Raw genomic sequence first — 18,597 nt, forward strand, 5'->3', positions numbered from 1 at the left:
ACGATGCGGTTGTATTTGTTAACATAAGTTAATGCATTAGCTAACATAAATTAATAATGAGCATTTATTAATTTTAGTATTTTTAGTTAATTTTAGCGTTAGTTTTTAAAATCAAAAGTTGTTAACTTTAGTGAATTAACATATATTCAAAGAAAAAACTATATTTGTCATTTTTAGTTTATGTTAGCTAATGCATTTAATAATTGATAACAAATACAACCTTATTATAAAGTGTTACCTAAAAAACATAAATGAAAATGTGATTTTTAATTATTTTAAATGACTAAAGGTTTGCTTTTGTCCTTTGCCTTCACCACCATGATAGTGTATAGTTGGTTTTTGCCAGGGTGTGGATACTTACTGGTTAATCTCAGAGAAGCCCACATGGATGTCTTGAGTCTCTAAATGTTTTAGTCTTCTCTGTGCCAATGGGCTGGTTGGCTGCATGCCGACATATTGCGTAGTAGCGGCTCAAGTTTGAATCCTTGCTTTATTTCCTTTCATCTCCACATTGCCTTATCATGAAGCAGTTAAGGCCAAAAACATACAGTAACTTAAAAAATGTTCAGGTCTTTAAATAATTAAATGATTAAGTGGGGTTTTATCGTCCGCCTGGTGAAACATGCTTAGGGAAGTAATAGCAATCTGTTTATAAAGCCGCACAGTTGGAGGTATCGTTCACAAAAGCGCAGCGTCTACACCCCTTAGCAAACACCACTAATAACAACCAAGTGGAAATAATCAAGAGCGCTCTACATCATTTCTCACTCATTTGAAGTAGAAAAGTCAGATTATGTTAAATGCAATCCGTATTTATATATGAGCTTTGGTAGCTTTGCATGTTTAGGGCTTCGTACTAAAAATATGTTAAGTCATTCCCCACCAGCCTTTTTTTAAAAGTTATTTAAAAAGTGATTTTGACAAAATGCCTTTCAGGAAATTTTTCATCTATAAATATATAAACATACAAATATATATATATATATATATATATATATATATATATAAAAAAACTTATCCTATCTTCATTTGTTCTTTTTTATAACCTCTTAAATATGGGTAGTTTTCTTTTATTTTTTATACAAAAGCTGAAATAATTGCATTTTTGTAAAGTAATTTTATTAGATATCAGATTCAGAATGATTATCAAAACATACACGGAGTTTAAAATGTTGTTAAATTCGGTCTTACTTCATTTTTATGAATTGGGTAAGAGCGCCATCTAGTGATACAGATTTAGTGCTGCCTCACGATTAGTCACGACTAATCATTTGCAGAATAAAAGTTTTTGTTTACATAATATATGTAGGTGAACTGTGTATAATAATAAAAAATGCACACACACGTATATAATTAAGAAACATTTGCATGTGTATATACATGTTTATATTTATATAGAATAGGGATGCACCGGTAGGATTTTTTTTTGGGCCGATACCGATTTAAACAGACAACTTCTGGCCGATACCGATACTGATATTAAACACTCGTATACAATACTATACAGTTGGTCTATTAGCTAGTTTATTTATGCTTCAAATTATTTTTACTGAACATTGATTGGATCTAATTAACATTTAACTGACCAACATAATAAGAGAGGCACAAATTAAGCTAAAACAAATATCATAAGACAGCATGACAACCTTCAAAGGTGGTTTTTGCTATTCAGCATTTATTTTATTAACAACATTAACTCATTTTTTTTTTTACATATAATTGATTTCTTTATGCAGTAAATTAATAAACAATTGGTATCGGCCTTTCTCGTGCTATTGCCGATATGCAGATGGTTTCAAATTCATAAAAAAACGGCCGATAAATATCGGCGACCGATACATCGGTGCATCACTAATATAGAATTTATATTATTTTTTCTTAAAATTATACATGTATGTGTGTGTATTTATATATACATAATTATTATACACCGTACACATATATTATGTAAACAAAAACTTTATTGGTATTCAACAAATTTGACTTTCGCAGCAAAACCCTCTAAGTGCAAGCAAAAATCTTCACTTCTAAAAAAAAGTCTTTAGTCACCCTTCACTGTCCTTTCTGAATAAAGGTGAATTAAATTTGGTCAAAATTGGAGATGTTCATATTGACCGGATACTCGAAGGTAAGAATTTATGACCGATTAATATTATCAGTTAAAAGGAAAAATATTTGCCTACAGACATTTCGCCGTTTTTCTATCCTTAATCTGTGAATGGCCTGTAAATGACACAAATTATAGCTGCCCTGACCGTCTGGTAAAGTAATAATTTGTACAAGAAATCATTTGTGTCCTTGCTTGAGTATGGTTTCTGCACGGAGATGCGCGTGTGTGCGCAAAATGTCGCGGTACATCTCGCGCGCGCCCAGAAGGACAAACCTAGACACTGACAATAAACATCTCTTTTTTTGCACTATCAGAGAAAAAAGAAGCAAAAGTAAAACTTTTTGAAATGTGTCCTGCTTCAGAAATGGCCACTGTGGTAGATAAAATAAAAGAGATGATCCGCCCTCATTAGATAGTAATCCTCTGAACTGATCGCGTACTCTTTGATAATATAAAGTTGTACGTTAAAATTAAATAAAATGTTTGTATTGTTTGTATTTTTTTACTCAATTGCAATTGGGCTGTCAAAAGATTAATCACGATTAATCGCATACAAAATAAAAGTTTGTGTTTGCATAATATATTTGCGTGTTTATTGTGTGTAATTATTATGTATATATAAACACACACCTACATTAAAGAAATTTAAAAAACATGTTATTTATGTATATATTTTTTAATTTATAAAAATCTTTTATACACATATGCATGTGTGTGTATTTATATATACAAAATAATTACACACAGTACACACACACATATATTATGCAAAAACTTTTATTTTGTATGCGATTAATCGCGATTAATCTTTTGACAGCCCTACATTTAATATTAAAATCAGTTAACGCTTAATGTTTGGGAAATTTTACTGAAATGAACATCCCTAGTAAATAATACTAATGTATTTGGTGAACCTCCTTTAACTTGGACCTTGACGTAGGCTACGTGCGTCGTCGTTCATCCAATTCTTTTTCCGTGCACTTGGATGACTTTGCTGATAAATCGGCGTGATGTTTAATGGATTCTGCCAACAAACCGGTATCTGAATCACGTAAAGCTGGGATTAAGTGGATTTAAAGCGAAAGTATTTGATTGAGCGTATAATAAGTGCCGAAAGCATCTAATTTTTGATGTTGCGGTGTTTAGCGGCTTTTGCATCTGAGCCCTTCACGTGCATTGCTGAAATACTCGTTTTCTAATCACTTTTATTTTAATGCATACTTTGTGTTTACTTTTCATCCTTCCTGTTTTTCTTCGCAGCAATGTGATCGACATCAACGCCGTGCTGGAAGTCACCGTCTACGACGAGGATCGGGACCGCAGCGCCGACTTCCTGGGTAAAGTGGCCATCCCATTACTAAACGTAAGCTTCGATTTCACTTCACTCCAAATTCCCAAATCCGCGTGGTTTCACGGGCTTTTATAAAGCAGTTTTGAAGTAAATAGATTGATCGCACGCACAGCTGGGCCTCCCCGTGGCCGGCTGATGTCGTGATGACAGAGGGATGCTGGTAATGAGCAGGTACTTGTCAGAAATGGAGGGATACGGGAGGGAGGGAGGAGGGAACGCGCGGCTGGCTGTTTGATGCCGCCGCTGGGAGATCAGGGGTCAGCCGGGCGGGGGGGTCCGCTGGGGCTTTACCAGACAGCAGGCTGTCACGTCTTCCTCACACAGATCCGCAACGGCGAACAGAAGGCCTACGTCTTGAAAAACAAGGAGCTGACAGGGCCAACAAAAGGGCTCATCTTTCTCGAAGCAGACGTCATTTTCAACAGCGTAAGTGTGCGATGCGCCTCAAGTGCTGGTTGTCTGTGTTGTTTCTGCTTTGTGTTTTTTTTTCACACAGTCAAATATGCAATAATTACTGATGCGTTGAAGCTCGAGCTCTAATTAAAACAAATCATACGGTTTGTGCGTCTCCTTCAAGGTGAAAGCCGGTTTGCGGACGTTCGTCCCGCAGGAAGAGAAGTACTTTGAAGAGGAGTCCAAACTCTCTAAACAGGTAATGGGAATTTGGGGGCACTAGAAATGCATTTGTGACTAATCCATCAAGAGTTAAATATTTATAATCGTTGCAAATCCTCCAACGTAAATAAAAGGAGGACATAATCTTGCCGCAAAAGTAGAAATCGCCCTCCAGGTCTAAATGTTTTGAAAACCACCCAAACGAGGGCCGGCGGTCCCAGGGCCGCACACAATAGGGCGACGTGTTTGGGACAGGGTGCGCAAGCGCTGAATCGCACCATTTTCCCCCGTGCCCTGCCGCTCTAGGTGTTGAATAGAAATGTCAAGCGGGCCCTCGTGAGAGGAGAGGGGCCACCCCAGAGGGCCCGGCTACGGCTCCACGGCTCTGCCTGCTCATTGTCCTGTCTCTCAATGTGCCGGCGTGACAAAAGCTCTGAATTGGAGGGGCTGGGCTGAATCAGACGCTGTCACAAAGCCGTGCATTGAGCAGAACAGACCGATTCTTCTGTCTTTTATGCCCAACTCAGTGAAGAGTTCAAGCACAGATTCGGCCCGTATATCTAACCCCAGCTGTCAGGCACACCATCACTTAGAGAGATTATTACATTTGTCTGTTTTCTTTTTTTTTATGTGTGCATTTCGGGCATGTGGATCGTGCAAACAAAGTGAAGATTTGAAATTAAATGCTTTGGTGCATTTTGGATAGAGTAAATAAAACTTTTCGAAACTTGTATAACACTATATATATGTGGGAATATATTGAGCAATGCTTATGCATTTATTTATTTTTTTACAAATAAATGCATTTATGTATTGCACATTTATACTTAAGCATGCAATTGTGCATGTGCACAGATACAGTAAGTTTTTTTATATATATATATATTACTCTTATTGTCAATTTCAAACCTTAATTGAAAGGTTCGATACACAAATACACTTTTCAATTTCTGATTTCAATATTTTTACATTACCTCATGTATTAAACATGTACTCCTGTATAAATATTATATGAGGTTTTTTTTACATGTCTCCATGATTTTTGTGTCTTCTCAGCTGTTGCAGCAGAATTTTAACCGTGTGAAGCGCTGTGCTCTCTTCCTCATGAATGTGGGCTCGTACATCAACAGCTGCTTTCAGTGGGACTCTCCGCGCAGAAGTCTCTGTGCTTTCCTGGTAGGTGACAAACTCCAAACGCACGCAGATACGCACATGCATATACTCGAGGACCCACACCTGTGAGAGACACACAACATACACAACATACACGGCACCGCCACATCACCAACACACAAAACACTGAGGAACATGTCTGTTTATACCGCTGCTAAAAAGCCATGTGGATGGATGGATTAAAATGAGATAGACAGGTGAATATATAGGCAGAAAATGATATGAGATCAACAGACAGACAGGTACATGCATACAATAGACAGACAGACAGATGCATTCAGTAGATAGACAGAGATAGATAGAAACACAGAGAAAACAAAATGGATAGATGGAGTAAAACTTCACAGACAGACACAATAACGGATAGATAACACAAGTTACATAAAGCTAGATAAACGGAGACAGAAAAATGGTGGATGAAGTTTCATAGAGAATAAATAAATACAATAGAGAGATAAAAATGAATGGATGGAGTGAAGTTTCATAGATATATAGATAGATAGATAGACAGGCAGATAAATAAATACGATAGATAGATAGATAGATAGATAGATAGATAGATAGATAGATAGATAGATAGATAGATAGATAGATAGATAGATAGATAGATAGATAGATAGATAGATAGATAGATAAAAATGAATGGATGGAGTGAAGTTTCATAGATAGATAGATAGACAGATAGATAGACAGGCAGATAAATAAATACAATAGATGGATGGATAAATACATAAATACAATAGATAGATAAAGATGGATAGATAAATGGATGGATAAAGTTTCATGGACAAACGGATAAATAAATACAATAGATAGATAAAGATGGATGGATGGATAAATAGACAGACAGACAGATAGACGGATATAGATAGATAGACGGATTAGATAGATAGACGGATATAGATAGATAGACAGATAGATAGACAGATAGATAGATGGTTAAAGAAAGACTGGATGGATGGACGGATGGATTATGGATGGATAAAGTAAAGTTGTACAAATAAATAAATACAATGGATGGATGGATGGATGGATGGATGGATAGATAGATAAAGATGGATGATGGATGGATGGATGGATAGATAAAGATGGATGATGGATGGATGGATGGATAGATAAAGATGGATGGATGGATAGATAGATAGATAGATAAAGATGGATGATGGATGGATGGATGGATGGATGGATGGATGGATAGATAAAGATGGATGGATGGATAGATAGATAGATAAAGATGGATGGATGGATGGATAGATAAGGATGCATGGATGGATGGATGGATGGATAGATAGATAGATAAAGATGGATGGATGGATGGATAGATAAAGATGGATGTATGGATAAACAGATAGATAAAGATGGATGGATGGATGGAAAGATAGATAAAGATGGATGGATGGATGGATGGATGGATGGATGGATGGATGGATGGATAGATGGATAGATAGATAAAGATGGATGGATGGATGAATGGATAGATAGATAAAGATGGATGGATGGATGGATGGAAAGATAGATCAAGATGGATGGATGGATGGAAAGATAGATAAAGATGGATGGATGGATGGATAGATAAAGATGGATGGATGGATAGATAGATAAAGATGGATGGATGGATGGATGGATGGATGGATGGAAAAAAATGGATGGATGATGGATAGATAAAAATGGATGGATAGATAGATAAAGATGGATGGATAGATAGATATGGATGGATGGATGGATGGATGGATGGATGGATAGATAAAGATGGATGGATGGATGGATAAAGATGGATGGATGGATAGATGGATAGATAAAGATGGATGGATGGATGGATAGATGGATAAAGATGGATGGATGGATGGATGGATAGATAAAGGTGGATGGATGGGTAGATAAAGGTGGATGGATGGATGGATGGATGGATGGATAGATAAAGGTGGATGGATGGGTAGATAAATAAAGATGGATGGATGGATGGATAGATAGATAAAGATGGATGGATGGATGGATAGATAAAGGTGGATGGATGGATAGATAGATAGATAAAGATGGATGGATGGATGGATAGATAAGGATGCATGGATGGATGGATGGATGGATAGATAGATAGATAAAGATGGATGGATGGATGGATAGATAAAGATGGATGGATGGATAGATAGATAGATAAAGATGGATGGATGGATGGATATATAAGGATGCATGGATGGATGGATGGATGGATAGATAGATAGATAAAGATGGATGGATGGATGGATGGATAGATAAAGATGGATGTATGGATAAACAGATAGATAAAGATGGATGGATGGATGGAAAGATAGATAAAGATGGATGGATGGATGGATGGATGGATGGATGGATGGATAGATGGATAGATAGATAAAGATGGATGGATGGATGAATGGATAGATAGATAAAGATGGATGGATGGATGGATGGAAAGATAGATCAAGATGGATGGATGGATGGAAAGATAGATAAAGATGGATGGATGGATGGATAGATAAAGATGGATGGATGGATAGATAGATAAAGATGGATGGATGGATGGATGGATGGATGGATGGATGGATGGATGGAAAAAAATGGATGGATGATGGATAGATAAAAATGGATGGATAGATAGATAAAGATGGATGGATAGATAGATATGGATGGATGGATGGATGGATGGATGGATAGATAAAGATGGATGGATGGATGGATAAAGATGGATGTATGGATAGATGGATAGATAAAGATGGATGGATGGATGGATAGATGGATAAAGATGGATGGATGGATGGATAGATAAAGGTGGATGGATGGGTAGATAAAGGTGGATGGATGGATGGATGGATGGATAGATAAAGGTGGATGGATGGGTAGATAAATAAAGATGGATGGATGGATGGATAGATAGATAAAGATGGATGGATGGATGGATAGATAAAGGTGGATGGATGGGTAGATAGATAAAGATGGATGGAGTTAAAAAGAAAGACCAACACAACAACAGACAAATACTCCAATAGATAGAACAAAGACAAAAAATGGATAGATGGATGGATAAAGAGAGACTGGATGGATGGAATATGGATAGATAGAGTAAAGTTTCATATACAGACAGATAGACAGACAAATAAATAAATACAATAGATAGATAAAGATGGACGGATGGATGGAGTAAAACTTCATAGTATGATGGACAGACACAATAACAGACAGATAACACAATAGAGAGATAAACAGAGACAGAAAAATTGATGGATGGATGGATAGAGCAAAGTTTCATGGACCGATAGACAAATAAATAAATAAATATAATAGATAGATAAAGATGGATGGATAGATTGAGTAAAACCTAATAGATAGACAGACAGATGCAATAACAAAAGATGGAACAAAGACAAAAAAATGATGGATGGATGGATGGATAGATAGAGTAAAGATAGATAAAGATGCATGGATGGATTGATATAGTAAAGTTTCACAGACAGATAAATAATTACAATAGATAGATAAAGATGGATGGAGTAAAACTTCATAGTATGATGGACAGACACAATAACAGACAGATAACACAATAAAGAGATAAACAGAGACAGAAAAATTGATGGATGGGTGGATAGATAGAGTAAAGTTTCATGGACAGACAGACAGACAAATAAATAAATAAATACAATAGATAGATAAAGATGGATGATGGATGGAGTAAGTATATAGAGAGACAGACACAATAGCAAACAAATGCCCCAAAAGATGGAACAAAGACAGAAAAATAGATGGATGGATAGAGCAAAGTTTCATAGAAAGACAGATAAATAAATAAATACAATAGATAAAAAATGGATGGATAGAGTAAAACCTAATAGATAGACAGACAGATAGACAGACAAATACCCCAAGATAAACAAAGACCGAAAAATGGATGGATGAATGGAGTAAAGTTTCATAGACATGCAGATAAATAAATAAATACAATAGATGGATAGTTTGATAAAGAGAGACATAAATATGGATGATGGATAGATTGAAGGTGATAGATTGACAGAGCGAAAGAAACATCAAATAGAGACATATGCATACATTACTCGCAGTAGATAGATAGACAGATGACAGAGAGACAGACGCGTTACCCCTGAGAACTTTAGCAGTCATATTTCAACACACACGGACTGTAAATATCTCTAAAAGAGTTTTGTTTGAGGCTGCTGGGTAAGTGTTGTGTGTTGAAGAGCCGTGATGTTTGAAGTGCGCTCGTAGTTTAGATCTGAAGAACCCTTGAGCTAAAACGAGTAGAGCTGATCTCTCAGACGCAGTCCCTCTGTGACCCGCTGCCCGAATTCACCCCACGCCCCCGCCTGCCCCCATCACACTGCCTCAAGAGCTCATCACACACACACACATACACACATCTTCATCTCAATCATCAACTAACATTCTCACACTTCACGCACGCACTACCATCGTCTGACTGTAGGGGGCGCTGACTCTCTCACATCAGCTTTACTTACATCTTTATCTTCTTTATATTCTTCTGAAAATGCACACATGAAGCACCTCGCTCTTGAAATTGTGAAGTTGACCGTTTGGTCCGACAATTAATTTGGTGTCGCGTAGCTGGACTGTGCTAAATCCCAGGGAACACACATACGGGTGATTCTCATGAAATTAAACTTATGAGGTGTCGTGAAACATTTTGATAAAAAAGTAAGCATACAGTTACAAACATCTCTTCATGTACTATTTTGCAAATTATTTTAAATGACATCATACAAACCAATTTTGGTGTTTTTCCACATTTAAGGAGAAATTTTTCATTACCGCAACGTGTCCATGACTGGATTTGGGTTCTTTGACATGGAAATATTTATAATTAAAAAATCTAAAAAATCTAAAGCTTCAGTGCATGTTATACTATAAACATTTACAGTAAAGAAACATGTGGTATTTGGTGATCATTGGTAAATAATAAGGAATATAAATGTGTCCAAGACCTATTTTCTCATCCTCCGCAACAATTTTTAATCATTGTTTAAGAAACATTTAAAAAAAACATGGATGGATCGAGTAAAGATTCATAGACAGACAAATAAAGGAATAAATACAATAGATAGATAAAGATGCATGGATGGATGGATGAATAAAGTTTCACAGATAGACAGAGATACAAAGAAATAATTAATTACAATAGATACATAGATAAAGATGGATGGATGGATGGATGGATGGATGGATGGATGGATGGATAATGTTTCACAGACAGATAAATCAATAAATACCATAAAGTAAAACATAATAGATATACAGACAGACAGAATAACAGACATTTTGCACATGATTTCAAATGACAAACAAATTTTGTGTTTTTTTCCACATTTAAGAGGAAAATTGTCATTACCGCAACGTGTCCATGACTGTATTTGGGTTCTTTGACATGGAAATATTTATAATTAAAAAATCAAAAAAATTAAAAGCTTTAGTGCATGTTATACTATAAACATTTACAGTAAAGAAACATGTGCTGATCATTGGTAAATGTAGAGACAATAATAAGGAATATAAATGTGTCCAAGACCAATTTTCTCATCCTCCGCAACAATTTTCAATTATTGTTTAAGCCCTCAATGAATTAACATTTAAAAAAAAATGGATGGATGGATGGATCGAGTAAAGATTCATAGACAGCCAGATAAATAAATAAATAAATACAATAGATTGATGCATGGATGGATGGATGGATGGAGTAAAACCTATAGAGATAGATAAACAGAAAGACAGACAAATAAATAAACAGATAAATACAATAGATAGACAAAGATGCATGGATGGATGGATGGATGGATGGATAGAATAAAGTTTCACAGATAGACAGAGATACAAAGAAATAACTAATAATAGATACGTAGATAAAGATGGATGGATGGATGGCTGGATGGATAATGTTTCACAGACAGATAAATCAATAAATACCATAAAGTAAAACATAATAGATATACAGACAGACAGAATAACAGACATTTTGCACATGATTTCAAATGACAAACAAATTTTGTGTTTTTTTCCACATTTAAGGGGAAAATTGTCATTACCGCAACGTGTCCATGACTGGATTTGGGTTCTTTGACATGGAAATATTTATAATTATAAAATCTAAAAATAAAAAGCTTCAGTGCATGTTATACTATAAACATTTACAGTAAAGAAATATGTGCTATTTGGTGATCATTGGTAAATAATAAGGAATATAAATGTGTCCAAGAAAACTGTTCTCATCCTCCGCAACAATGTTTAATCATTGTTTAAGCCCTCAAGGAACTAACATTTTAAAAAATGGATGGATGGATAGAGTAAAGATTCATAGACAGACAGACAAATAAATAAATAAATAAATACAATAGATCGATGCATGGATGGATGGATGGAGTAAAACCTAATAGAGATAGATAAACAGAAAGACAGACAAATAAATAAACAAATATATACAATAGATAGACAAAGATGCATGGATGGAAGGATGGATGGATAGAATAAAGTTTCACAGATAGACAGAGATACAAAGAAATAACTAATAATAGATACATAGATAAAGATGGATGGATGGATGGATGGATAATGTTTCACAGACAGATAAATAAATAAATACAATAAAGTAAAACATAATAGATATACAGACAGACACAATAACAGACATTTTGCACATGATTTCAAATGACAAACAAATTTTGTGTTTTTTTCCACATTTAAGGGGAAAATTGTCATTACCGCAACGTGTCCATGACTGGATTTGGGTTCTTTGACATGGAAATATTTATAATTAAAAAATCTAAAAAATACAAAGCTTTAGTGCATGTTATACTATAAACACTTACAGTAAAGAAACATGTGCTATTTGGTGATCATTGGTAAATAATAAGGAATATAAATGTGTCCAAGATCAATTTTCTCATCCTCCGCAACAATTTTCAATCATTGTTTAAGCCCTTAATGAACTAACATTTAAAAAAAATATATTCTTAAAGTTCTTATTTTTTCTCTCAGATAAAAGTTTACATTTTGTTTGTCATAGTACCTAGACAACTTTTTAGTTCTCATTACCGAATCATGAGTTTGTAAATGCATATATTTAATGTAATATCATGTTGCGGTAATGATAATTTTTGATAATGATTATCTAAAAAATTTAAATAATAAATCCTCTAAAAATAATGGTTATAGTAAGTTTAGACCTTAATCTTATATGTGCAAAAAATGGCTTCAAGATCTTTTAAAAAAAATCTGATGCTGGACACTTTCTAAATCTGGATTTTTAATGAGAATCACCCATACTGATAACAAGTCTTTTTGGATAAATGCATGAATGTAAATACAAATGCATGAGGAATAAATCTTCCATAATAAAAACTAATCTTTGTATGTTTTCAGATCTTCGTATTTGTGGTTTGGAACTTTGAGTTCTACATGGTGCCGTTGTTCCTGTTGCTGCTGCTGACGTGGAAGTTCTTCATGCTGGCGTCCGGGAGGGAAACGCGCGAACGGGCCGTGGTGAGATTGTTAACGATCGCTGAATATCTGACTTTTATCCCGGCCTCAGTTTTTTGGCGCACAGCTGGAGTTTCATATTTTCCTCCGATTATTTCTGGTAATTAAAGGTGGAGAGGATACAGGGGCATATAAATGTGCCATCCCACTCACCTGCTGTATTTACTTATCGCATTTTCCAATTAAATTGTGTCAAACTAATTTCATGCCGCGCTGAAGTGTTGCCAATCACGGCCGAGTGCGTACGCAAAACTCCTCTCCCTGAAAATTGATTTCGTATTAATTGCGAAAATGGGGCGGAACGAGCGTCGATAACTTTCGATGAGCCGTGCTTGTGAAGAGGGGTCTTCGCTTTCCAATTAAGCCATCAAAATTTTAATTACATTTTTTAGTTGGGGAATATCCGGTCAAAGAGTTGTCAGTCGTGATGGGCATCGCAAGAGTCCCAAAATAAAATAAAATCATCATTTTGCACTACTTTACAAATTTAAATATGAACTTTTTTGCCTTTATATGTTGGACTGAATCTCTCGTTGTCGTCTTACAGCAAACAATGGAAGACTTTCTTGAAGATGAGGATGAAGTTGATGACAAAGATGAAAAGGTACTTTTCTATTTTCTATTTTTGGCTGTTGCTGACACGCATTATTAAATGATCTCTTAAGGCTAAAGGAAATGGATCATTTTTCCTGATGTTTCCATGTAAAATGGCACTATGGTCCTGTGAGTGGCCTTGTCTGTTAGTTTGGTGCTTCGGGGGACAGCTGTAAGGTTGAAGTATGGACTCGCCGCTTAAAATATATGTCAGTACTTTACTTTAATTGCACCTGAGGTTTGCGTTGCCAAATATACTCGACGTATCCCAGATGTTTAACTCCGAACCGGTCCTCGCGTTCCCATAACCCTTTGTGCACCACAAGGCAGCCATTAGCGGTGTGACCTTTGACCCCCGGTGCTAACTTAGGCATTTCTGCGCAAATGACCCAGACACCTGTTTTCCATTCAATAAGGACCCCTCATACGTTTCGGACACATGTTTGCGTTTAGCTCACCGCCGGCTGCTCGTGAAAACGGGATGAGGTGGATATTGCTCTGCCCGCTTTCCGAAATTGTTCCAGCTAATTTATGGGGACAATTGATTAGTTGAACCCGGGCTGCTGAAGTTGTCGGGGAAAGAAAAACACAACTTACAACCCCTCCCAATGAATTTCCATCTGCGCCCTTACAGGTGAAACCAGAGGTCAAACTTCATGCAGTCAGACAGTTTATCTGCTTCTGGTCACAAGCTCTGAATATTAAAGGGATAGTTTACCTTAAAATGAAAGCTTTGTCATTATTTATTCACCCCATGTCGTTTGATTTCCCAAATGTCTTTTTTTAATTAAATGCAGATTTTTTTTCAAAGCGTTGTTTGGGGTTTTCTGGTTACTGTGGGAGTGGATGGTGACCCAAAGGTGTTAAACAAACAAATCCACTTGACTCGTGACGTATTTTTTTAAGTTTCCTAAAGGCGTTTGGTGAAAAACAAACTAAAATATAATCAATTATATGATGAAAGTCCTCTCTTTCAGTGCATATTTCTGTTTAACTTTTTAATAATGTCTAACAACTGAAACGAGAGTGATATCCACAAAAACAAAGTAGAAAAATATATGTTGAGTTGAGTTATTTATTTAACAATTTTGGGTCTTTTTGAAACTTAAAGGGATTTTGGGTTACTAACAGAGTCTATCTCGGGCACCATCCACTTCCATAGTAACCAGGAAACACAAAACAACACCTTTTAAAATCTGAATTTGGATTCTGAAGAACAAAGACAATAAATTTATATCAGGTTGCATTGCACGACGGATGTTTTATTTCTAAAAAGGCGTTTACTGGGAAAAACATATGATGATGCATCATCGATATTTCCAGTCCAAAATGTCCATTTTTTCTTTTTACGAGGTCTAATTTCTAAAGCAAGCACCATGACACACACACACAATAATTTAATTTGCCAGAAGTTAAAATGTAACCGATACTTGTATCACCAGGATTTTAATTTAATTTCAGTTTTCTCCCAGTATTCGGTTCGGGTCCGTGTGTCGTGGAGAGGCCCTCTGTTCCATATTAATGAATCTGTGGTTGGATTGGAGGCGAGGCGCTTTTGTGTTAAGCTACACCAACTAACCTTTTAGTCTAAAGAGACAGCAGCAAGCAAACAAAAGCTCCTCATCCCCACGGCTTTCATTTCTCATAACGCTGCTAAACGAATTGCAAAATGTTTACTAGAAGATTTCCTGCACACTTGAATTAATCTTTAAATACTGTAGTAACTCGCAGTGTATTTTTTCCTTCGTACGACAGGAGTCGGAGAAAAAGGGCTTTCTGGACAAATTCTATGCGATTCAGGATGTGATCATCACGGTACAGAGCACTCTGGATGAAGTCGCATGCTTTGGGGAAAGAATTAAGAAGTGAGATGTTTTGATCTTATAACTTCATAAGTTCATTTGCATATCTCGATCAGTTTTATATGTTAGTCACACGTTGTTATTTTTTTCAGCACGTTTAATTGGACCGTGCCGTTTCTCAGCTGGTTAGCCATAACGGTGCTGTGTGCCGGTGCTGTGCTGCTGTATTTGATCCCGCTGCGCTACATTGTGTTGGCCTGGGGTGAGAAATCTTTATTCTTGTGCATGAAACACTTTCTTAATTATTATACTAAAATTACACAGCGCTCTTAGTGAGAGACCAATATATCGGCCAGACCAATGCATTTGCCAATGTTAAGCTATTTAAAGATGTCAATTTTTAAAGATTTAAAGATGTCAATGTCAATAGCTGTTGCAAACCTGATGTACGGTAAGTTGCTTTTCAGATGCAGTACAATTACTTTATTTATTTATTTATTTATTTATTTTTGTATATATGTATGTATATATGTATATGTAAATATATAATGAAATGGGAATTTTTTAAATTTTGCATCTAAAATAACGGTAACAGCATTTATTAATCTTTGTTAGTGTTAAAGTCAGTAATTACTAATACTTATTAAAATATCGTAACGTTAGTTAATTGCACTGTGGACTAACTTTAACAAACAATTAAAAGCTTTATTTCTATTAACTAACATTAGCAAAAAATAATAAATACTGTAACAAATGTATTGCTCATGGTTTGTTTATGTTATACATTAACTAATGTTAACTAATGAACCTTATTGTAAAGTGTTACTAAAATAACTGCTAAAGAATATTTTGTAGGATTTTGTCACCTGGAAAATCAATCTCAAGCTGTATAAATATCATATATATATATATATATATATATATATATATATATATATATATATATATATATATATATATATATATATATATATATATATATATATATATATATCATATTCAAATCATTTCAAGTTCTCGGAACAAGGTTAGGTGCTCCAAATTATCTTTAAAACTTTAGATATGTGACCCAGGACCACAAAGCCGGTCTTAAGGTCAAATATTTTAAATTGAGATTTATACGTCATCTGAAAGCTGAATAATTAAGCTTTACATTAATGTATGGTAATTGGTATGTTATGATATGAAAATATTTGGCCGAGGTACAACTATTGAAACTCTGAAAATGAATATGAAAATATAGAGTAAAAAAAGAAGAAAAAGTTGTCCAAATGAAGTCCTTAGTATCTGCATCCACTTACAAAAATTAAGTTTTAATATATTTATGGTAGGAAATTTTCAGAATATTTTCATAGAGCGTGATTTTAATATCTTAATAATTTTTGACATAACGGAAAAATCGATAATTTTGACCCATACATTGTATTTTTGGCTTTTGCTACAAATATAACCGTGCGACTTAAGACTGGTTTTGGGATCCAGGGTCACATATTATAAAATCATTTCTAGTTTTACAAATGCAAAAAATGAAATGTCTCAATCTGACCCATATTGCAAGCACAAGAAAGCAATTAAGTACCCTGAAAGATGCCAAAGGGTTATAAAGTGACCTTTGCATGGTTGACTTTACAGTAAATACATTTTAGGTCAGTAGATATGCATAAATATATGCATAAATTTGCACCATTATTCAACATATAAAAACATTTCATGCAGGCATCAACAAATTCACCAAGAAACTTCGAAACCCTTACCTCATCGATAACAACGAGCTGCTGGATTTTTTGTCTCGGGTTCCCTCAGATGTTCAGATGGTAAGTCCCCTGGTGAAGATCCTACCCGCTATAGTTTTGATGCCCTTGTGATTTCTGATTGATCTGTCATCAGGTTCAGTACAGAGAGCTAAAGCCGGATTCAAGCCAGAGTCCCAGCCGGAAAAAGAAGAACTGATTCGTCTAAAGACGTTTAAATCGATGGCTTCCGAAACACTTCTCGTGTTAAATACACTGTGAACATCAGTTTAATTTTAAACATTGTTTTCAAAAGATATTTATATAGTTTTATATGCAAATCTGCATATTACAATCAGTTAGTAATAGTAATATTCACATGGCACCAAAATGAATGGTTGCTCATATATGTACTTTATTTATATGTGTATTTATAATGTGTATGTTTTTTTAAATGTGGCTCTTCTTAAAATCCAGAACATTTGATTGGTTTGTGGTGCCAAAACATCTGCCTGCATTTCTGTGTGTGTGTGTGTGTGTTATAAATGTAGCTTTTACAAACCTACTGTATGCAAAATTGAATGTAATATTTGGGCTACGTTCAGCTCCGACCACAGTGGGGTTTCTTTTATTAAATACCCCAAATCTTAACAGTATCTTTGCACCTTTGAAGCCACTTTTTATAACATATCTTCCTCCTATTTAAAAGAGATATTGCATGCCATGCATCCAAATTTACTATTTGTGCACCAAAAATGTACTGTACAGTAAATACAAATTGTGTAAATGTTATTTATGTCGTGCTGGGCATGTTTGACCCATGACCTCTCTCTCTCTCTCTCATACTGCCGTTGCAATATATATATTTTTTCAAGATATAACGAATGACTATACAGTGTTTTATATTTGTACATTTGTGTTATTTGTTGAGAATGACTCTTCTTTATGAGCATGTTTAATTGTATGAAATAATTATTATTATTTGAAATAATATGAAAGAATATTTTTCATTTCATTACATAATTCAATATAAATCCATTCTTGAATACTGTAACCATATACTGCAGCAGTCTTGAGCTCTTTGCATGTTAATACAGGGCTGAAGCCGACCAATGAAAACCTCTCTGCTTGTGTTATTTATGTTGCAAAACAAAAACAATTAAATGCTAGACTTTTTCCGAATTATGGGACTTTAAACTCTTATCACATTCAAATTAGAAAGTTTCAAGGGGTTAACTCTTTATTTTACCTTACCTCACGTGATGCATTTTTGAGTGAAATAGGATTTTAAACCAGACAATAAATATAGTACAGAACTTGCAAATTAATTGTTTTGTGACCTCTAAATCTTATTTCTTTGAAATAAAGTATATTGCATAAGATCATGAATATGTATTAAAGTAAATAGAGTCGATTTAGATGTCATGTTGAGGTCATGTTAACTACCTTCTGTCCAAGGCCCTGTTTACACCTGGCATTAAGATGCATTGTGGTCGATCGGATGTGTCCGTTCACACCTGGTGTTTTAATTCATCTTGTTTCAACCACTTCTGTCATGATTACTTCGATTAATTTATGTGAAATTATCTTTATATAACCAAAGCAGCAGCAGGTCCCAAAATGGAGGAAATCTCTCATAACTTTCACATGTACAAAACGAAGCAAAAACAACACAAAGGATTAGTCAATTTCTTAAAAAAATCCAGATCA

General features: G+C 35.0%; 1 protein-coding gene across 1 annotated transcript in view; it reads left to right on the forward strand.

Annotated features, from left to right (window-relative positions):
• The window catches only part of mctp1b (multiple C2 domains, transmembrane 1b), a 51,256-nt gene extending 33,200 nt beyond the window's left edge, over window positions 1-18,056 (forward strand). The window contains exons 11-20 of the mRNA XM_065262393.2: window positions 3,371-3,473; window positions 3,786-3,887; window positions 4,039-4,113; window positions 5,133-5,252; window positions 12,645-12,764; window positions 13,309-13,365; window positions 15,111-15,220; window positions 15,310-15,419; window positions 16,874-16,971; window positions 17,045-18,056. Coding sequence (XP_065118465.1) covers window positions 3,371-3,473; window positions 3,786-3,887; window positions 4,039-4,113; window positions 5,133-5,252; window positions 12,645-12,764; window positions 13,309-13,365; window positions 15,111-15,220; window positions 15,310-15,419; window positions 16,874-16,971; window positions 17,045-17,107 — 958 coding nt within the window. The 3' untranslated portion in view covers window positions 17,108-18,056. The remainder of the gene's footprint in view (window positions 1-3,370; window positions 3,474-3,785; window positions 3,888-4,038; window positions 4,114-5,132; window positions 5,253-12,644; window positions 12,765-13,308; window positions 13,366-15,110; window positions 15,221-15,309; window positions 15,420-16,873; window positions 16,972-17,044) is intronic.
• The last annotated feature ends 541 nt before the right edge of the window (window positions 18,057-18,597 follow it).

Source organism: Paramisgurnus dabryanus, chromosome 10 (genome assembly GCF_030506205.2).
Source record: "Paramisgurnus dabryanus chromosome 10, PD_genome_1.1, whole genome shotgun sequence".
In the NCBI taxonomy this organism is placed as follows: domain Eukaryota; kingdom Metazoa; phylum Chordata; class Actinopteri; order Cypriniformes; family Cobitidae; genus Paramisgurnus; species Paramisgurnus dabryanus.